General features: G+C 40.0%; 1 protein-coding gene across 4 annotated transcripts in view; it reads right to left on the bottom strand.

Moving 5' to 3' along the window:
- cadm1a (cell adhesion molecule 1a) overlaps positions 1 to 22,597 on the bottom strand; it is a 659,871-nt gene that overhangs the window by 61,338 nt on the left and 575,936 nt on the right. For 2 of the 4 annotated variants that reach the window (XM_074671829.1, XM_074671830.1), the window contains exons 8-9: positions 21,945 to 22,117; positions 3,514 to 3,603 (exon numbers count right to left, since the gene is read on the bottom strand). In XM_074671829.1, coding sequence (XP_074527930.1) covers positions 3,514 to 3,603; positions 21,945 to 22,117 — 263 coding nt within the window. The remainder of the gene's footprint in view (positions 1 to 3,513; positions 3,604 to 21,944; positions 22,118 to 22,597) is intronic. The other 2 variants (XM_074671831.1, XM_074671832.1) reach the window with 1 other exon arrangement.

The following is a 22,597-nucleotide window of genomic DNA, read 5'->3' as shown; positions in this document are numbered from 1 at the left end:
TGCGTCTTTGAACGCCCCGCGGGTTTGGGATCCAGATTAATCCGCGTTAATTTGCGGTGTAATTAATTAATCTAATTAACGCGTTAAAATGACAGCCCTAGTAAAAATAAATGTCAGGATTTGATTTCTGGCCACATGTCGATGTTCGTGGACCCCTGGTTCTTTGGTAGTTTAAACAAATCAATGTTGAGTCCAACTCTCCTCAGTTTCATGTCATACTCTGGGGGTTTGTTTTGCCACTCAACCTGAATGAAAGTGGGCGTGTTTCTAAGGGGGAGTGATGTAAACACGCACCCACTATGAAGTCTTAAAATATTTTTTAAACTAAAAATAAGAAAAAAACACGTGTTAGATTTCAGCCCCTCTCCATCCAGCTCACAGCGTATGTGGGTTCACTTTGCACGTCAGGACTAAAGCACACAGCGCAGATTTGTGCAGCGAATAGAGGAGATGCTAACAGCTCCTTTCTGACACAATCGTGTGCAAAAGAAACTGCAGAACTTTGAGGATGTTTTTGCGCACAGGGTGAACAAATGATGCACAATCCTCAGTGCTACTAGCGGCCACGTCCCATTCCTAGTGAATTCCTCACTGAAAGTTACCTTAGGTAACTCTTGTGCATGCAGCTTTCCTTCTCGTTAAGATAAATGAGTAAGTTATTTGTCTTTCATTCAATGACAACTTACTCTGAGAGGAATCCAAAGCAAAAACACAAGATTGGGGCTTTTATTTACCTATAAAGTAAGTCTATTCTTCTCGGCGGGGGCATTAAAAATAATCAGCAGAGATCTGAGTGTCAATCAGACGGGATAGCTATAATCAGCCCGGGCCTGCGAGGGCTCCACACTCCTTGATCTGAGCAAAGGAGCCATCAATCAGCCCGCGTGGATACGTATTCTCTTTAATCCAATCAGATGGCATAATCAAGCACAATGCCTGTGATTTCTGCCAGCCTCGTGAGATTTGTTCCAATTGAGCGGTCTGTCAGAGAGGCTTTGATTGCATTTGGAGCTCAGGCTGATTTCTGAGTCGAGGCATTGAGTGATGTTTTCTGTCTGCACCCTTTGGAGATTTATACTCACAATAGCCCCCAGTTGTGCTCCTGAAAGAGCCAGATCAAATTTGCTTATTTCAAAAAAGACTCTCATTTACAAGTGCTTGTGCTGACTTATTGTTCGTCTCCACCGCCGCCCCTCCAGACACCACAATTATCGCTCAGAATCCAGTCTCCATGAATCATCTTTTACGTCCTGTTTTGAAATTTGTATTAGCTTTTTCCCCATTCAATGGACACCAGTCCATTTCAGGTGATATCACGCTGTTTGCATGTGTAACCAAAGAATTTGGAGTGTGCAGTTTGGTGGAGAAATCTTTTCCACGGCGCGTTTCTGCACATGAGACCTGCTGTGAAGCCCCGCTGTGAGAGGATTTGGGGGAACAAAGCGCTGAATGAACAGCGCCGACAGTCACCAGGTTGCTCAGAGAGGTTGTACTGACAAGCAAGCAACTGGAGCTAAGCTACGACTTATTCTTCTTTCTCTGCACTCAGTCCCAACCTCTGTACACACCCACACACACGTCTGAGGAGCAGAACTTATGGAGGCGCTGCACTTGGTGCTCTGAATGGCTGCAAGAAATCAAAATTCAAATGACGATGCATAATTTTAATTTTACCTGAAGTCTTTTTCTGTCCACCATGTTTCTTGAAGCCAAGAGTCTCTGTTTTTCTATCAAACAGTCAGAGTTGGTCCAAAGTCCTTATTAACACTGCATATCCAACACTTCTTTGGTACAGGTTGCATTTCACAGCCAACAGTGCCCCCTTGTGGTAGGCAGCATGTAAGCTGGATGCTGATAGCATCAGTTAAATTATAGCGTGATGCCATAGCAGCGTGACACAGTGTGCCTGCAAAGAAATCTTACATAGAAGGCAAGTCCGAAGACAAATTCGACACAGTCCAGCAAGCATTTTGTTGCGTTTACTTCTACTAAAACCGGGACAGTTTCCAAAATTACCAATTCCCACTTTTTGGGATGGTACGGGTCTTCTATTTGGGTGCCAGACACACCGATCTGACCCCAGCAGGTGGAGCTAGAAACAGTGAATTCCATTGATTGGTGGAAAGAATCGTCGGGTTGGTTTTTCCCATGCAGAATAAAAAGTCCATAACTAATCATAATTAATTGCTGCAACAATATAGTTCAACCTTCAGCATAATCAACCGCTAATCACTGGATGTTTTCCATACATGCTTTCTGTTCACTGTGTCCCGTTTTTCTTCTTCGTTGGATTTATTAGCAGGATACACTGTGTGGCACTGCTGTGGTGTCACGCTATTATGTAGCTAACGTGGCTATCTAGTTTACACGCCCCCTACCAAGAGGGGCACAGTCAGCTGTCGAAACACAATCAGGAATCAGGCTTTACAGGTCCAGCCCGTACCAAACTGTACTGATCTAAACCGGACCACTTGGTGAAAACGGGGTTTTGTATTGGCTACCCACATACCCAAAGGCGGGTCTTGCATTAAAATCAACTATTTGTGATTTGCTAACAAGCCTTCTTTTTGTTTCAATGTGGCACATTTATTTTTTAGTGCTCGAGGCTATTTGCACACGTAGCCAGTTACCTGGTAAACCCCATATATTTTCATATGTTTAGCCCTCTCAAGGCAGAGGTTGCAGATTTTCAGCTAATTGCTAGTTACTTAATTACTCCGCATCCACATTTTATAAGCCTCCTTTCTAAGAAGTACCACTGCAAATTTAGTTGTGCATCAGCAACAAACAGTTTCCCACTATCCCACCAATTGGCAGAGCTGTGTCACTTCCAACATGGCTGCCTCCTTGGTTTCACCAAAACAGATTTTCAAGGCATAAATTTCATGCAAGTTTCACTCCCAACCTCCATTAATTTGACACCAAAACTGCATACGATGAACAGTACACGCCATTTAGTAGATTTTATCTCCTCTGGGGTAGCCTTCTTATGATGTTGCATGTTAAGGTCTCCCTTAAAAAAAGTTAGAATTGTATATAACTACCCCAAATTGTATTTTTCCCCAAATATCTGATTTTTTTCTGTTACAAGAAGATTTTTTCGTGTGTACAAGACCTAAGATTACAACTTCGGAGGAACATCTCCTCATTGAGCCCCTAAAGAATAAAGCTGAGAAGATTCGTGCTTCCCCCCTGCTGTGCTCCTCTTCACGACCAAATAAATATACAAAAGAAGAATTATTAAAAAAGAAACACCAACTTTGGTTTCTTTGAACACTTGCTCTCTGTGAATTCATCTTTCCATCATCTCTTCAGCCATCAAATGATGAGAAAAGATTTAGATTTCTCATTCACAGCTTGATGAATCCACTCTGTGACAGTGACACTGTGGTATCAGAACATACATGTGAACATGTATGTTCCTCTGTGGCGTGATGATGGATGTGTATGGCGTGATAAGAGGAACCAAGGAGCAGGTGTAGATAGAGAGGCTGTGTGAGGGTGATACCGTACCTGGGTTTCCTTCAGCGTAGGACATGGTGGTGGGGATGATGGTGGAGGTGGTGGTGGCTGTGGTGGGTATAGGGGTAGTGGTGGGAGCATCTGAATGAGAGGACAAATACATGACAAACACAAGGAGGGAAACAAATGAGTATACGAGGCATGGAGATAAATAAAGTCACAGAGAAACGATGGTATCACGAGGGGATATACGAGCAGCAGCTTAATGCGTGTGAGAGTTAAAGCTCCGCCGTCGGCGTGTGATGAATCGGCGATGGCAGTGCATTAAATACAGTACACACAACGATGACACGAGCTGGTCTCACGCCGCCTGAGCTGATCAAAGATCTTGTTGGGATCTCTTCTCCTTTATGTCTCCTCACAGCCTACACACCGTGACATGAAACGCTGACAAAGGGAGCGTGCACGCTGTTGTTAGAAGTGATTAAACGTCTAATGAGTAACACATGCTGCTGTTGTACTTATGCTGTCATTGTTATGCAGCGAGCTTTCTTGACAAACAAACGTGTCTGTGCATTCCAAATATCTCCGAGGAGACGAGAACAAAGTTGTGAGGATAAAAAAAACATAAATTGAATTTTAAAAATAATCTGAAATGATGACACATTGGATGTTGGCGCACAAACAAACGAAGGAAATTATGGATGAAATTAAACGGACATCAAAGAGAGGTGTTGGGTACACAGAGTCCAGCCACAGACCGTTATCCCTCCCACAGCTTTCCCCTTTTTACTTCATTAGCCGGGTCCGACTCCCCGCCCTGACAATGGCCGGGGGGAGATATCAAAAGTGACATTTCCCCTGTTGAAGTAGCATGGCGGCGCTGATATGAAGCCACTGACAGCGCGGCTTGCTCAGGGACCTCCCATGCTGCTCTGATTGCCTGGAAACACTGAGAGAAAAACCTGCTGGGGTTATTACAAGGTGCTGGGAAAATAAGTAATTTGTGGCTGTTGATAAGGAGGAAGGCTGGTCCACACTTAATGAAATAAGGCGCTATAAGGAGGTGAGGAGAGGAAATGTGTATGGACAGAAGAGGCAGAGAGGGAAATGAGGAAGACAGGAGAGCGGTGATTTCAGCAGTAAGAAGGGCTCTCTCTTTGCTTTTCCATTTAGAGCTAATCAAAATTTCCTTTTCTTTACCAAGCCCAGGTTTACTCTGGGAGAAAACAAAGAGCAAACGACACACGCTGCTGACCAGACCTCCTGGGACTCGGCTTTCACCATCCTGGGTTTGCTTTTGGAGGACAGAGACGGATGTTTAATAAAACCGTTTCCAATCATCCAGCGACAAGGCGGCACACATTTTAGTTTTTCAGAGGTTCAGTAAGAAAGTAAGTAAGAAAATAAACAAACTCAGCTGCAGCTCAGTCCTTCTGACAGGTCTGTGTTGCTCACTCCAAATCAGGCTTGAAATCAGCTGTTAAGAGGAAACTGATGTAAACAGAGTTCATTAAGTTTTTGAGAGGTGTTATAAGGAGTAAAAAATACAGCAAACAACAGATCCTAACAAAAGCTGCAGAGAGGAAGTTAATACACACCTCCAAATCACAATGTCAACTTTTCTATTTCCCTCATTTTTTTCTCTTTCTTTCTTTCTTTCTTTCTTTCTTTCTTTCTTTCTTTCTTTCTTTCTTTCTTTCTTTTTTCATCTTCTTTTTTTCTATTTGTTTTATTGCTATTTTCTTTCATCTTCATTTTGTTCTCTTATTTTCTTCATCTTTATTTTTTCCTGTTTCTTTTCCTTTCTTTCTTTCTTTCTTTCTTTCTTTCTTTCTTTCTTTCTTTCTTTCTTTCTTTTTTCATCTTCTTTTTTTCTATTTGTTTTATTGCTTTTTTCTTTCATCTTCATTTTGTTCTCTTATTTTCTTCATCTTTATTTTTTTCTTTCTTTCTTTCTTTCTTTCTTTCTTTCTTTCTTTCTTTCTTTCTTTCTTTCTGTTTTTTTTGTATTTGTTTTATAACTTTTTTCCTTCATCTTTTTTGCCCATTTTCTTTCTTTCTTTCTTTCTTTCTTTCTTTCTTTCTTTCTTTCTTTCTTTCTTTCTTCCTTTCTTTCTTTCTCTCTTTCTTTCTTTCTCTCTTTCTTTCTTTCAAATTCTGTTTTTTATATTTATTTCATTACTTTTTTCTTTCATCTTCATTTTGTATTTTTCATTTCCTTTGTCTTTATTTTCTGTTTTTTATCTTTCTTATTGCCAGTCTTTCTTTCTTTCTTTCTTTCTTTCTTTCTTTCTTTCTTTCTTTCTTTCTTTCTTTCTTTCTTTCTTTCTTTCTTTCTGACTTTCTTAATATATTTATTTCATTACTTTTTTTCTTTTATCTTCATTTTTTATCTATTTTATTTCACGTTTCCTTTTCTTTATATTATTTTTTTGTTAAATATTATTTCCTCTTCTGTATTATTTCTTCATTGTATTTGTCTGTTACTTTTCTTTTTTTTCATTTGTTTTCATCACTCTCCTTTTTCCCTCAATATCTATTTTTTGTTTTTTCCTTATTCTTTACATCCTTTCTTCTTTTGGTATTTTTTTTCTTTCTTTCTCCTTTTTTCTTCTTTCACCTTTCTCCTTTTTCCCCTTTCAGGTTTCTTGTTTTCCCTTTTTTTAGAATTTCATTTTTTTTCTTTTTTTCCTCATCTTTTCTTTAATGTTGGTTTCTTGATTTGGTTTAATTTTGTTTCTTTTATTGGATTGGTTTTCCTTTTTTTCTGTTCTTTACAATTTTTTTTTCCCATATTTTTGTTTTTTAATCTTCTCCTCTCTCTCTTTAGTGTCATTCCTTTTTTTGGTCATTTTTTATTTTTCTTGTTCTTCCTTTTTTCCTCTTCCTCTTATCAATTTTCCCTTTGTTTAATTTTTACAGTTCATTTTTTCACTTTTCCTTATAAAATCACCAATCATTCTGTCTTTTCATCTCCTTATTCTTCTTCCATGGATCTCCTCCGTTTCTTTGCTGTAACCTAAGAGTTTCTCCTGTCCCGTCGAAAGGAATATCCTGAACATCCCGACTAATCTTTTTATTGTCACTTGCTGTAATCAGACTCTGTCACTGGTTTGTTGTAAATAATTCTTTGTATTTACTTTATCTTCAGTCTGTCTGTTTCATTTATTTCACAAATCTTAAATCATTGACCGTGTTTTAATAAGAGACTGAACAACATGTGCAGCTCAGACTGAGATCTGTTTTCGTTGTATTAAAGCAGCAGCTCTGTGGTTAATTTCCAGCGTTTACAGTAATAAGCTGCATTTATTGTCACTTTATTTCAGAAAGTGCTTGGCAAATTGAAAATGAAGACATTCCAGAGTTGCATTAAAGAGATAATAAAAGTCATCCTGCTGTTTGTAATGTCTTTCCCGAGGGGACAGAGGTTGTTTATCACACAGAAGTAGTCTTCCCTACGGCACCAGTTGTTCATAGCTACTGCACAAATCTCCCCACCAGTGTGTGTTTAGAAGATCATCTATTTTTTGCACCTGAGGGAAACTGTATCGAGTAATTCAAACACCAGGCAGCGAGGACCGTGTAGCCCCACAGAACTCTGCCGCAGGCAAATTTAAAAATGCAAATGAGGGCCTTCGGGTGATCTGGATCTGTATTCAAAACTTTGCCGATGTTCGATATGTTTTTAATCCATCAACAATTCTGTTCTTTAAAAGGCAACCTTGACAATTCAAAGGCGGCAGAGACCAGCGTGCAGACAAAGGCGGGGAGAAGGATCCACTGGGAAGGCGGCTGGCAGATAAAGCTGGAGCTGATGAGTTTCACACATGCTTGAGAGCCACAATACTCCAGCTCGGGGGTGTCGCCGTCTAATTGGTTTTATCCCATCATGAACCGTGAGGGTCCAGCAGATGTTTGGGATCATCAGTGTCAACAACTCATTAAAAACTTAGCACAAATAAATAAATAAAGATTAAAGGAGAGACTGGTGTGATTGTCTGGATGTACTCTACGTTTCCCCTCTTTCTGAGCTTCGCTGCTGCAGTGTATCAAAGAAGATCGGAGCTCATTGACTTTCAAATGTGACAGGCAGAATGTGCTTTTCCTCCTGCTGAGTCACTGGGCCTTGTTTACTGATGAGGCTTATGAATCGGTGTTTCTGGTCCGAACGAGCAGAGCGGGACGGCAGGAAGCGGCCAGACGCCAGACAGGAATCAGTGCTGCTGAAACAGGTGAGTTAAAGAACTCCAGGTGTGTTCAGGAGGAAGGAAACACCCCATGTTTACACCCACAACAACAAAAACCAGTGAGAGGGAGCTGCAGAGGAAACAGTTCAGAGTCGTGTTCCTGCATTTATGATTAGTGTGTGAGCTGCTCAGGGGCTCAGTGTACAGCTGTGTGTGAAGACAGATCCATCTTAATCCTTGGTGGCATAGACTCAACAAGTCCTGTAAACATTCCTCAGAGAGTTTGGTCCATATTGACATGATAGCATCACACAGTTGCTGCAGATTTGTCGGCTGAACATCCATGATGAGAATCTCCCGTTCCACCACATCCCAAAGGTGCTCTATTGGATTGAGATCTGGGGACTGTGGAGGACATTTGAGTACAGGGAACTCATTGTCATGTTGAAGAAAGCAGTCTGAGATGATTCCAGCTTTATGACATGGAGCGTTATCCTGCTGGAAGTAGCCATCAGAAGATGGGTACACTGTGCTCATAAAGGGATGGACATGGTCAGCAACAATACTCAGGTAGGCTGTGGACTTTTTTCTTTCTTTTTTTTTTATTCTTTTTTTTTTTCTTGTTTTTCCCTTTTTTTCTTTTTTCTATTTTTTTCTTTTTTCTCTTTTTTTTTCTTTTTCCTTTTTTCCATTTTTTCCTTTTTTTTCTTTCCCCCCCCTTTCTTATCCTTTTTTCATTCTTTTTTGCTTTTGTCCCCCCCTTGTTTTTCTTTCTTTTTCTTTTTTTTCTTTTTTTTCTTTTTTTTCTGTGGACTTTAAACCATGCTCAGTTGGTACTAAGGGGCCCAAAGTGAGCCAAGAAAATATCCCCCACACCATTACACCAGCAGCAGCAGCCTGAACCGTTGATACAAGGCAGGATGGATCCATGCTTTCATGTTGTTGAGGCCAAATTCTGACCCTACCATCTGAATGTGGAGCAGAAATCCAGACTCATCAGACCAGGCAACGTTTTTCCAATCTTCTATTGTCCAGTTTTGGTGTTGCTGTGTGAATTGTAGCCTCAGTTTCCTGTTCTTAGCTGACAGGAGGGTCACCCGGTGTGGTCTTCTGCTGCTGTAGCCCATCTGCCTCAAGGTTGGACGTGTTGTGTGTTCAGAGATGCTCTTCTGCAGACCTCGGTTGTAACCAGTGGTTATTTGAGTTACTGTTGCCTTTCTATCAGCTCCAACCAGTCTGTCCATTCTCCTCTGACCTCTGGCATCAACAAGGCATTTTGGCCCACAGAACTGCTGCTCACTGGATATTTTCTCGATTCAACATATTGCAACATCTATTTTGCTCCTAAGACTTTCCTCTCAATGATTCCTTCAACTTCTCCTTTACATCCTGTGTTTTCTGTATAAATTGACCTTGGCGTCCTCTCAAGCTTCCAGAGTTATCACTGCCCTCTTCAGGAGCCGCCTTTGTTCCCTGCATAATCCAAACCACTGCAGCTTTAACACTCATGCTGTGATTATGGGCTTTACATATAAACTTGACATTGACATGAAGTGACTTCTGCTGATGCCAAAAATGTAAAAGAGTATGAAACACTGTCTTATTGAATTTTTTTTACCTCTTGCTCTTGACTTCAAGCTTTTTAAGAGAAAAGATATGAAGACAAGGAAACGACGAGGCATTATCATCTAGGAAGCAACAGCACTTCCTCTTTGAGTGAAAGTAATAACCTAAATAAGTTTGGGTTGCATTGAAAAGTTGGATATTTTGTGCAGCTTTTGCAACAAGTTCTTCAGTGAAATCATAAAAAAAAACAGAAAATGTTTTGGATGTTGCTGCAGCTTAATTCCTGAGGTGGTTTTAAGGTGATTGACAGAATCTTAAGGTTCGAGAAATGTCCTTAGATTACCTTCCTAATGCCGTAATGACACACGACAGAGAAATATCTAAAATATCTCCTTTTTATAAGAGACTGACTTGATTCAAAACATAACCTCCTAAATTTGTTTTGACGGCAATTTCACTTCCACTCAAGTGCAATTTTAGCAAACTAAGGCCGCCTGCTGCATGAATCGGATGTTTCAGCACACTCTGCACCCCTGAAAGACGTGATGAACTCCACTCTCAGACTCTGTGGAGAAACTCCTACGTGCTTCAGTGGAGGAGAAGTGTAAAGTAAGTGTAAGTAAGAAAGCGTCTGAGAGCAGGAGGGTCACTAAACATGTTGCTCTTGTGCAGTAAAAGCCCGTGCTGGTTAAAGGAGCAGGGAGGAGGAGAGCTCAGTTATTGGGTGAGCGGCGCGGTCTGTAAACAACATAAAACCCCTCGGCGCCGGGTCTCGCTCGGCTGCAGAGGGGAACACCCTGACGCTCGTGTTTCCTCAGCCTGTGAAGTGAGAGCTGCAGAGAGCTGGAGCAGCAGAGACTGCATTGTTTTCTCTGTTAACATTGTTAGTGTCAGCCACTCCAGCAGTGCTCTCCATCACTTAGGGTCACGACGCTCGGCAATCAGATGTATTAGAGGAGACGCCGGCCCGGGCTGCATTTGTTCTGGCTGTCAAGCAGGGGGGAGCTTTGTCATTGAATTACGCTGCTCTAATGTACAGTTTGGGAGTTTGTGTTGATATTGTGGCTGGTTTTATAAACTCTGGAACATGCTGCGATTTGTCAGGCCGTTGCGGGGACTTTTTCGTTATTAGCGTCCACCTCCAGCTGATGAATCCTACTGAGACGGCCCGGGAGCACAGGAGTTAACTTTCAGGAGCACAATTAGCCGCTTACTTTCATGAAACTCATTAACTCACTTGAGATATCCGTGGGTTGTTTATCTGCTCTGCACCTCGGATTGTAAATGAATGCATACATAAATGAATGCAAGGAATTAGATGAAAAAATGACTCCACTTCTAAGTTTTCTTTTCAGCTTTGTGAACATTTTTCTCCTTGGTCTCCAATGCTGGTTTGAAGTCTTCTGAAGTATGCAGAGATGTTCATTTGAAAGTTATGGTCAGTTTAGTTCAGTTTAATCTAAATAAAAGGAACAGCAACACTAAGACAATGACGGTTAATGCACAAAAGCTACAACATAAAACAGTACTTGGAGTGAATACTGACATTAAGAAGACAGATAAAGTAATATACTAACTAAATTCAATCTGCTTCTAATTTGTTAAAAAAAAAAAAGACTGAAAAACGACAAGAAGTGTATCGTCTTTATGTAAATCCACCATCAGTTTGACATTTGCATCCAAGAGCCCTGATATTTTAAAGTACATCTTATCTGTCCCTCCAAATGCAAGCAGGGACCCTCCTCAGTTACTTCCTGTTTTTTGAGCGAAGGTACCAGGGTCTAAATACAGTTCTGGGATGATACTTTAAACTCTGCACAGGCTGAATATCTTCCTTGCTAACAGGATAACAGGCTAACTGTTAGCATTTGCTGCACAAAGACTCTGTGTCCCAGTTTAGCGGCTGCAGCCTACGAAGGTGATTACGTCACAGTGGTGCAGCGATGAATCTGGCGCCTCTTTCAGCTGCCGTGAAGGACAGATTCCGTGAATCCTTCTTAGCCTCACATTTCCCAAGATTCATTGCACGTGTACACAATATAAAACCAATATGTTAAGATAACCTTAACCTTGCAACTGAAAATAAATCAATAAATATTATTAACAAAGTAAACATAAATATAAGGAATTATTTTTGTTTTCTTCTGTTTTTCCTTTGAGAGAAATTTGCCTTTAAGTTTGTGAATTGTTTTGCTTGTCGTCTTTCTGTACAAAAGAATTAATGGAAAGTTAAAAAGCATGCTATCCGACTGTAATTTTTTTGTTTTTTTCTGATCATGTGTTTATTTAACATTTTGTGAGTCAATGGGGTGGATATATAATGCAACTTTTTTTTCTTTCTGCTCCTTTTCATTCATTCACTATTTTTTTTTTGTATTATACATATATTTTTATATCACCATGAATGAAATAAAGACCAACTTGAGGTCTTTATAAGAAGGAGTTCTGTTTTATCCAGTTGTGAGGGATTTCTGGCAACAACTGTGTGATTTTATTTCCAAAACATTAAAGAAGATTTTGTTTAATGGTAGAAAAATGTGTTGTTTGGGCTCTTCTTAAGAAAGAATGAAGATGAAGAAAAACACTTTTTGTATATATAAATCTTATTATGAAAAAAAATCTATGGTTTTAAATTCATATTTAAATTTATTTATTTTTAGTTTTTAATCTATATTTTTTGGATGTAAATTCTCTGGAAAAATATTTGATGATTCTTTAATTTTATTTATTTTTATTTATTTATTTATTTATTTATTTATATATTTTTAAATGTACATTCTGTTTCTAAACTCTATCAATAAATAAAAAAATTATATTGAAGTAAAATATTTTATAAAACAATAGTAAAAAAACATCCTGTTTTAAATGTACGGTTTTGGTTTATGTGAAAAGTAATGTAAGGCTGACAGGTGAGGGCGGCGCTGTGTGATGTTGAGAGTGAAGAACAGGAAATGCTCCGTGGACCAGACTATCTCAGTTCAGTTCAGCCTTTGCGGTCTACACAGGCTACCAAGGCTGGGTCCTCCTAAGCCTATGGAGACTGCAGACCCTGAATGGGGACACAGCTTGTCTTTTCCTTCTATTGCTGAAAGGCTGGCCTTCATTGTTGCCCTACTGCCCTCTACTGACCAGGAAGTGTGCTGCAATTCCTTTTTTCCCTCTCCATACTTCACAGGCCTGATTTGCATAACCCACCCACACTACAAAAAAAACAAATCTTTTCAATAGTCTTTGTCTTATTTCAAGTAAAAATTGTCTTGTAATACTTAATATTATGCGAATTCAACTGGTCAGTCCAGAAAAATGTCTTGTTTTAAGTTATTTAAAGATAAAAATGAGGTCTGAATTGCTTCTAAGAAGTGAAAAAAAATCTGCCAATGGAAGAAGAAATATTTGCCCGAAAATTTGTTTGAAACTAGAAAAATGTCTTAATACAAGTAACTTTCTCTTGTTCCACTGGCAGATTTTTTTTTACTTGTTACAGCAATTCAGACCTCATTTTTGTCTTTAAATAACTTGAAACAAGACATTTTTCTGGACCATTTCAGAGGAATGTGTCTCATATTAAGTATAAAAAGACATTTTCTACAGAAAACCAGACAAAAACACTTGATAAGATTTCATTTTTTTTTTGTAGTACAGGTCTTCTGTCCGTGGTGACAACGCAGACAAACAACGAGCCACAGTAACCCTTGAACAAATTCTCCCAACTTTCATGTTCAATTCCCATTTTTTTGTGATTTTTAGATTCTTTCTTTGACTTTTTTCTGTCTGTTACAAAGACACACTAAACATAGTGACTGTAGTTTAATGTTTTATCTGCCGAGCTTTTGCAGCTATTGACCCTTAATCCGAGTCAAATCCTGCTAACAGGTCTGACTAAGACTATGCCTGAAACAGCAGCTAAATGAGCACTAAATGAAATCAATGGAGGGATCAGTTTGATTAAAGCCTTTGAGAGGAACTTTCTCTTTGTGTCAATATTGCGCCCCCTGTGGATAAAACAATCCCTGTCTTTCCTGATTGAGTCCTGTACACGTGTCAGAAAGTCTCGCCCTGTTGTCTTGCAGCTCTCAGACACATCCCTCAGAGTGAGGATTAGCTGTGGTGAAAAGGGGAAACAGAGGGAAGGTTTTTCCTTCAGCCAGCTGTCAATCATGTGCTCTGACACCTACTCCCTTGCAGGGACATTAAATATTAAAGTATAGAAATTGCCAGTCTTGTTGCTGATGGTCTTGTTTGCTTTTGTAGGTCGTAAAAGGCATAACTTTAAATTTCTCTCCGCCTCAGTCGCTGCCAAAAGTTCCTCACAGGGGCTTTAAAGGACGTGGAGTAATATCACTGATAAGGCAGGGTGTCCTTTGGGTGAGAGGCAATCTGAGGTGGTCAAAGCAGCACTATGGAGATGTGTCAACTTAGCAAGAGTTCAGTAATGAATGTATCTGAACTTTTTAGATTTGGCGAGTTTGTTCTCTAAAAAACTAAGATTTTTTTTTTTATCACAAACCAGTTCATGTCCACGTCTACATCCAGCCTCTGCTCTAATCTCAGCTCACATGAAGGTTTGTTATTAACTTCTGCTGCGTTCACACGCTGACGCCTTAGAGAAAAGAGATGCATCACTGATGGTTTTGAAGATTCCCTTCCTGCATCGTCGGTGCTTTGAGAACATCCACGGGGGAAATCAAATCCTGGAGACAGACTCAGCAACACCTCGCTCATTCTCATGCTTTTTTATTTCTGTGTTTGTGGGAGCTCACACAAAAATAACTAATTGTAAGCATTATGAGTCATAACTCTAACTGGGTTGCATATATTATAAATAGAGCTGGGCTGAAATAAACAACACGATCAATCTGAAGACTTGAAGAGGGGAGTTACTGGGTGGCTGCAGAGTTTGTCCTACAACTTAAACGATTATTATTTGAAGACCGTTATCGTACAAGTCCTGCACAAACTGCCATCATGACATCGTTGTGATGTTGTTGTTGTTATATCTTCATAATTCAACTAAAAGGCAGGGTCTGCAGGAATTTTCTGGTTTGGAGTTAGTAAACACAGTATTCACACTAGGCTCCTCCTCCTTGGCTCAGTGCCAGCTGCAGCACACACCCACAGCCTCCGACTGAAGCTACATGAACACACTCACTAGCCCAGCAACCACCTGTAGTATTGTGTTTCTACGTGGGGGAGACTGGAGAGCTGTGCACCTGACTTGGCATGTTAGCACAAGCTACTCATGGGTATTTGACACAAATACCTGGTTAGCAGAAAGCTAACTCGTCTCTCTTCATCCTGAACTGCTCTTCAATTTCCAAAAAGCGAATGAAAGTCAAGCCAAGCTTCACCCTCATTTAGGAAAACGCTTTGTTTGTATGCCGTTTCATTTCACTCTGGTTGTGTTTTTCTTCTTCTGTGCTACGTCCGCTATCGTAGCTGCTAGGAATAGCTTCTTCCACTTGCCACCATCAACACCCAAGGTCACTTGTGCACTGGGTGCTCTGTGATTGGCTATATAACATGTCTACTCTCTGCCTGGAAACAAGAGACCCATAGGAGATGATTCAGCAGGAATTGACAGTCTAGCTGTCAGGAAAACCCTACCTTTAACCGCAGGTGCAAAAGTGATGAGGACTGCCCTATTCCACCAAGGATTTTGCGTGTGTTAAAGGCTGTCACCATGGAAAGTTTGGGAGCACCAAAGATTCTCCTTCTCCTTCTCGCCGCAATGACCACAGCCATTTATGTATAATGCTGTGCCACTTTGCACCTGTCTTTCTAACATGCTAAACGTAGACGCAAAAATACTGTCAGCAAGATGTTTCGGGTTTGAATCGCAATGTGAGCGCAAATGATAACATTTGCATCTTTTCCTTCCTCATTTCATTTTGTTTTTTAATTCTGCTCCATGCTACGTGCTATTCTCGTAGCCGCTCAGGATAGATCCTCCCTAATGCTAATCAACACGCGAAGTCACTTGTTCATTGGGCACTCTGTGTCTGGCTCTTTGACCAGAAACGTCCTGATATAACCAAAACATCAACATCCAGGCAGAAGACAGGGTTTGAGGCAGACACAGACACTGACACATATATATATAAAAGCCCATTGGAGACAACTGAGCAGGGTTATTCCTGTAAAAGTTGACTTTTTTAAATTCTTTTTTATGAAAATCCTGCAGACTCTACCTTTAAAGGGCAACTCCGGTTTTTCGTTATTCCTGCAAAATCGCTCATTTCGGCTATATTTTTTCATCCATTGCTCGTCTACCATCTTCAGGTGGGTCAGCTGACCCAGAGTTGACCTGGTAAACAAACTTTAGATGACGCCATAGCCGCGCGACACAAAGGTACAGCTGATTTCCTTTTTGCCGACATTGCTGAGCAACATGGCAGAATATTTTTCTGATGTCGAAGAGTCAGACTACGACTTCGAGTTTGACGGTTGTCCTTACCGGTTTGAGCCTGAGTACACGGACGAGGAGCTCCATGAAAGAAGGATGCAGAGGGAGGGAGACGAAGAGCTGGCTCGAGAACAACAAACAGGAGCACGTCCACGACTCAATGCAAACTGGTGGTGCGCTTGTGGACAGTGTTCGCCTATGGCAACAGAAGAGGAGTGTGTTTGCTGCTCAGAGTGGGACTTAAGAAATGAGCGATTTTGCAGAGATTATGTCCCACGCTGAAGCTCCCTTGCCGTGGCCCCAGCTAAGTGCGGCTAAAATCAGCTGGATCTAAATAACTTCTGAAGGACTCCGAGCTGCACGATGTTTGTCTGAGTGAGTATATGAGCATGCACACACCTATAAATAAGGTCCAGGTGTCAAAAAAACTGAATTGCCCTTTAAATCTTTATCAGGTGTTTTTGGGGGACTCTATATGTTAAGCATTCAGCATCCAATGATTTCCAACCTGAGGCCAATTAAGTTTTGGTGGGACTAGATAAAGATGGTGCCTCTGGATCTCACATTTTTTGGGCTGTTTACACAACAATGGTTTTAGGATGAAATGCCAAAGTTTTGTTGCATATCAGCCTCTCGTTTACACGGAAACAGCGTTTCAGCCAACTTGAAACACAAACTTTTGAAAACGGCCTCTAGAGTGGATTTTTTGTGAAACGCTGCAGTTACCACTGCCGTGTACACAGTAAGCTGGGGGTTTTAGTGGAAATACTGACATCATGTTGTCCATGTGTTGCTGATCAGATTGGGAAACCATGGGAACAGGAATAATCTTAACCTCAGGATTGACTGCATGTAAATGTAGCCACTGAAGCACTGTTTTGTACCATGTTTACCAAGCTCTCTAATCAAAGAGTAACCACACATTACTTGAAAATATCCAGAGACTGCTTTTTCAGAGTTTCATATTTCATGGACAGAGGCTTGGCTAATATCAGAATCTTGCAGTTGGTAAAAACCAAAGCTTGATCAATAAATTAATTACCCAGATGATCAATAAATTAAATATATCTAACAGGAAACCAAAGCAGAAACATAATATAACCCTCGTTAATGGTTTCTCCAATGATTAGCAGTTCACCACACAAGTGTCTGCTTCGTACTGGCAGGCAGCCATGTGTGTGTGTGTGTGTGAGTGAGTGTGTGAGTGTGTGTCTGAGCTCAGAGGTAGATGGGATCTGGAATATGTGCAGAATGAGTTTCTGACATCTCAGCCACAACATCCTATCTTCCCATTAGCCAGGCGAAGGTTTGGCATGATTTGCTGTTGAATTACAGTCGGCATTAGCGGTGTGGGGGCCACGGACACATCAAAGTGATCAAAAGACTGGCTCTGAAAGGATGGAGGCCTTCTCTGGACTTAATGGCTGCTGTTTTTTTTTTCTTCTCCTTTTTTTTTTGAGGAACAAGGCTTTTAGTTTCCCACAAGCTGCATTACCGTATTTATCTTTGTCTTTTTCCCACCACGGGGGGCTGGGTGTCAGGGTGGGTGGATAAGAGACCACGGGGCTTTGTTGTTGGTTCCAGGAAGAGAGACCAAGAGAAAGGCTGATAAAATAACCAGAGCATTTACATTTCATGCAAAGTTATCCTTAATGGATACTGAGCCTGGTTGAAATGTTATCTCAGTTCAACAACAAAAAAAACAAAACACGCTAGCTGATCTGATTATGTTTGCACATAAAGTTTTATCGGAACAAACTTGTAATCATTGATCTTACTTACAAAGTTCCTATTTACCTTTGAAAACACACACAGGAGAAACTTGTCTTCTGTTATAATGTTCAATGTTTCTTGTTTGCAAGACTAGTTTGCTAAATCAGATTGTTCAAAACTTTTTGCTTCAAAATGTTGTGACACACGGAGACATGTATCAAGGGAAAATTTTGACCACTGTTTACCTTGAAGCATTTTAAAGCAAACTACCTTCAGGAGTCTGCACATGATGGCCAAACCCAATGAAATTTCAGGTAATTATTGACATGTTTGTCTTTTAAAATGTGTACTTAAAGCAGACCTTGATGTAAGACAAGCTAATGGCAAAATTCCACCAGGTCTCTGATTGGTCCATCTCTGCTCCATATTGTGACCAGAAATGATAGGTTTCAGTTGTAGTAAATAGTCAGCAGCTACCAAAGACTGCAAAAAAAAAAAAAAAAGTTTGAAGTGAGGTCTCCACAAAACTGCTCCCCCTGGTGGCTGGCTGCAGTATAGGTCAAAAACTCTGTCTCCCCAGTCATTCCAGATGGGCTGTGGTCTAACTTTAAAAAATAATCACACCTGGTAGAAATGTTTCTTGCATTCAAGTCCTCTTTTTTCTGAAAAGTTTCTTTTTCATTAGTTAGTCAAGGTTAAAAACAGGGTTTTATGTCACGTTTAACGATAATTTAATCATGATTGGCACTACTTTTTTCAGGAACAGTAAAAAACGTCACAAGGCACAGCCACGGAGATATTAGACTCTCAAAAGCAAAATATAGTTATAATTTTTAGTGACCCAATTTTTATTCTTGCATTTAATTTATTCTGCAAATGTATAGATAGTGTTTTTTTTACATATTTTATTTTTCATCATGTTTTCTTTTTTTCTATTATAGCATTTTTTTTCTTTGTTCTTTATTTCACATCCAGTTGTTGTAAGAGCAAAATGTACCCCAATTTGAAACAAGTATTTTTTCTATTAAATTTGACTGTTCATTTAATTAATTGATTGTACTCTATTGATTTTAATGGTATTACTATTATTATTATTATTATTATTATTATTATTATTTTTTTTTTTATTATTATCATTATTATTATTATTATTATTATTATTATTATTATTGTGTAGTGTAACAAGTGCAACAATAAGACTAATTCATGCTAGTTTGCACGTATTAGATTTATTTTTGGACGGTTTAGAATTCTTTTTGCACTTTCCACAGCCTTCAATAGCATTATTTTTGGACTTTGTGCATATTTGTATACTATTATAAGTATTATTTTTTTACTATAATAATAATAATAATAATAATAATAATAATAATAATAATAATAATAATTATTATTATTATTATTATTATTATTATTATTATTATTATTATTATTATTATTATTATTATTATTATTATTATTGCTATTATTATTATTATTGTTGCTATATTATTACAATTGATTGCAAAAATAAAGTTTTTTTGTATTTATTTACTTATTTATTTTTAGGGTCTTCGCCCAAAAGGAGAGGGCACCTTCTAGTTATTCTTATTATTACTCATTTTTTTCTTAACCCTTATATGCACACAACAACTTAAATCACTTAAATTCAAACCTATGTACTGATCTGCACTTCTTTCAAATACTCCTCAGGGTTAAAGGTTTTCCTCAAGATTTGATTAAATTTTGTTTTTATTTGCTTGGCCACAAACTCCAAACACTTTACTTCCTAACCTCTGATGTATTTTGCTGTATTCCAGATCATTAACCTCCACCAAAAAAAGCATTAATAGTGCTTTTAGTCTGCAGAAATACACAACACAACCATTGGTACATTTTTTAAAAATGGGTTGAGGAAACACCCGTTTAATGTTGAAATTTATCCAGACCGTACTCATGAACAAGCAGCGCTACTGACCAAATGATAACATCCATTTCTAAATCACAGCCGCACTCAGGAGCAGTAAAAGCTGTTTCCTTTAATCTACTCAGACTCAGAGTTTGCAGATCTGTCCTGTTACAGAATGCTCGTCTGAAGAAGTCCAGACCTGAGAACGTTTTCCTTCCAGGATGTGTAAGTTAAACTGATTCTTAGAGGACCAGAGAGACTCTCTCACACACACACAGAGCCAGAAACAGGACAAGCCTCTGTTAGCATAGACTAACTGCTCCAATATAGCAGGGGGCAGTGAGCTGTTTCCTGATCATGAGCTGTACTTCTGTAGTTTTTATTGCGCTCGTCATTAGCGCAGCAACTCTCCCTGCTGTAAATAACATCCATTCAGCTGGTGTCCGTCAGGCGCTGAGAGGCCCTTTTCTCTCACTTGGTACAAAAGAAGCCTTTTCACTCCACTAATTCCCTCTGACAATGCAGCCAAATAATTTCTCTGTGGGCACTGGGTCCACCAAAAGTGATAGTGAAGTAATTTTGGCCAGGGAAAATGAGTCCATTAGAGTGTAATGCCCTGCTGAGGGAGAAAATGTTATTGGTATCACCACTATGAAAGCATGTTAAGATAATGTGTACGAGGACGAGAGAACGACTTAGAAAATGGGAAACCTACGCCAACATGAAAGCAGAGAAACAGAGAAATCTGTACAAAACGAGCAGAGTACATCTGTTGATCTCTGCTGGGTTTCACCTCCACCAGGGGGGTAGCCTCTGCAAAAACACTGAGTCAAATAAAAACTGGTCTGGGTTATCCTGACTGAAAGGAATGAACGATACGGCTCAGGTATGAGCACCTTCATTTCTACTGAGAATCTGAAAACAGAAAACTGGAGAGATTTTTTTTTAATTTGTATTGGCAGAAAATTCTGCAGGATGACCCTGAAGGTTGAAGAAAGTCCTTAAATCCGGTGCTGATGGATTCGACGAAGCTTTTGAGACTTTATTATCTCATCTTTATTTCCTTGTTGCACTTTTTTATGCAGCTTCTAGTTTTGGAGAAAGAAAACTTCATCTCACTGTGTTCATTTATGTGAATGACGGGAAGGTGATGATGTGTGTACGGGCCTGTCTGTGTGTGGATATGACACTACAGCTGTGTTTACACACTTCGTTTCTCATGCTCTCGTAGCGCCACGAGACGATGTGAAATCACAAACTGGGAAACCAGCGTAACGCCCTTTCAGGAGGCAACGGGTACAACAACATGGTGATAGCAGGACTTACAATGTCCAAGAGGTTTTTAAATGTGGGACTGTATTTCATTAAATTCAAATTTGGCAATTTAATTTCAAAAACAATGGACTTTAGGTTTGGCGATTTAGAGACTCAGGTACTTTTCGCCTTTAACGGCTGAAAAAGGGAGACTGTGTTAAACTGTCAATTAATATGGAGCCTCGTGCGGCTCTTTGATTCCTTCGCACTGGTTTCCTGTAGCTTTAGGTAGATTATATCGTTAAGATTTTTAATTTTTCCCTCAGAGGGTATTAATCGCCCACATCTCATTGGGTCCCATGTCTTTTTTCCAAACATCAGTCTTGAAAAAGAGGAGGTTCCTAGATCTTTCTAGATCTTATTTCACCATTAAGCCATCCACTGAATTTTCTTTATGGTTTCCACCCTCACAGTTCCACCTCAGGTTGGAAACACCAACCTTGGTTTCAAACCTGGCTCAGCCTCTATGAAGTTGGTTGAACTGCACAATCCAGGCTCACAAACTGTTTTCACTCAGTGAAATCTGTGTCCATTTAAAAGTTGTTTTATTATTTCATGCAGCTGTGCAGTTATATTTGTTGTATATCTCTTCTTCTTCTTCTTCTGGGTCTAAACGTTGTCTCAAGGCCTGCTCCACTCCACAGGGAAACAGCTAAATCCTTCTATTGTATTTTAATTTAACATCTTCTGCAAAATGTAGTCAGAACCGCTTTAAAACCCACCATGGGAAATGTGTTTGCAAATGCAGAATGTAAACTCCTCTTCAGGTCATTAAAATAACCGCCTGATACCCAGGGAGCTACAGAACAAGAGAAACAATGCTGAGGACGTGACCTCGGTGTCTCTTTCAGTCGAGAAAACAGCGCCGACTTTAAGGAATCTAAAGAAGCTGCTTTGGTGTGGGTGTGTTGCTACGGGCGCCAGTGAGAAGATGAAATATAATCCAGTTTGAGTAATCGTTATAATGAGTTTGCAGGCTTATCAAAGAGGCCGGAGCACTCTGACGCCAAAGGAGACGTTTTTTTCCTCCATCCAGGGCACAGAGTGCAGTCAGGTGGGCAAAGTGGACAGACTGTGGCGACATGGTATTGACTTCACCCACGGGGAAGTTGGAGGCATGAGGGGATTTAAAGTTCACTGAGGCTGTGTTGACACTGAACCTGTCCTCATTTGAAGTCTGGGTTCGTATCTTTAATGTGGTAAGGCCTCAGTGTTTGTATGCTACAGGTGTTAGCATCAGCTGTAGCTACATATGAACGATTTCAGGCGTTTAATTCATGATAAACTCTAAAAACTTGCTGTTTGTTGTTTCATGTTTTTAAATCTGATGTGTTTTAAAGATAATCAGAGGGACTGTGTTGAAAAGAAAAGCAGACAGACGTAGAGGTGGGATGGTGAAGCATCGTACCATAGACGTAGAGGATGTAGTCGTCGAAGGACTCTCCCACCGCGTTGGAGGCCACACAGCGATAGGTCCCGTTGTACGACTTGTTTAGATTCTCGATGTACAGATCGCCTCCAGTGATGACGGCGTGGGACGGCACATCGTCGTCCACCTTCACCCAGTTCACCCGCTGAGGCCTGAAACAGAGAGCACCAGTCAGCATCCAGACGGAGGAAATGTTAGAGCATGATGTAAACCTTTCAGAAACACAACTCGGAGCACTCTGTGTGACCTCTAAGGGCTTCACTCTTCATTTCACAACAAAGTGTAACATCATGGAGCACAAGCTGCTCAAACCGGCAACGTTGGAGGGCAAAACGTCAAAGTTCTCTGCTGTATTGACTGTAAAGTTTAAAACAAGATTCAAGAGTAACATTTCAGATTTGTGAAACTTCTTCTTCCCGTGCTGTCAAAACTTCCTCCATCCTAACTTCACATGGCGTTTACTGACTCCAACCAACCCTGAAATCTGACATCTCTGCTTCTGAGCTCTCATGTCTGGATATGTATCAGATAGTTGTGACTTTCTTTGTGTTTCATCAGTCCCTCCATTCAACCAGTGCAGCAGCTCTTTACCCCAAATGGGACCCAGGATCCAGTTTAAAGACGCTGTGGGG

Source organism: Halichoeres trimaculatus, unplaced genomic scaffold (assembly GCF_033239565.1).
Source record: "Halichoeres trimaculatus isolate MK-OKI-2021-1 unplaced genomic scaffold, fHalTri1.1 fHalTri1_scaffold_6, whole genome shotgun sequence".
Taxonomy (NCBI): Eukaryota; Metazoa; Chordata; class Actinopteri; order Labriformes; family Labridae; genus Halichoeres; species Halichoeres trimaculatus.
Note: the sequence above shows the minus strand (reverse complement) of the source record. Positions and strands in the feature narration are given on the sequence as shown.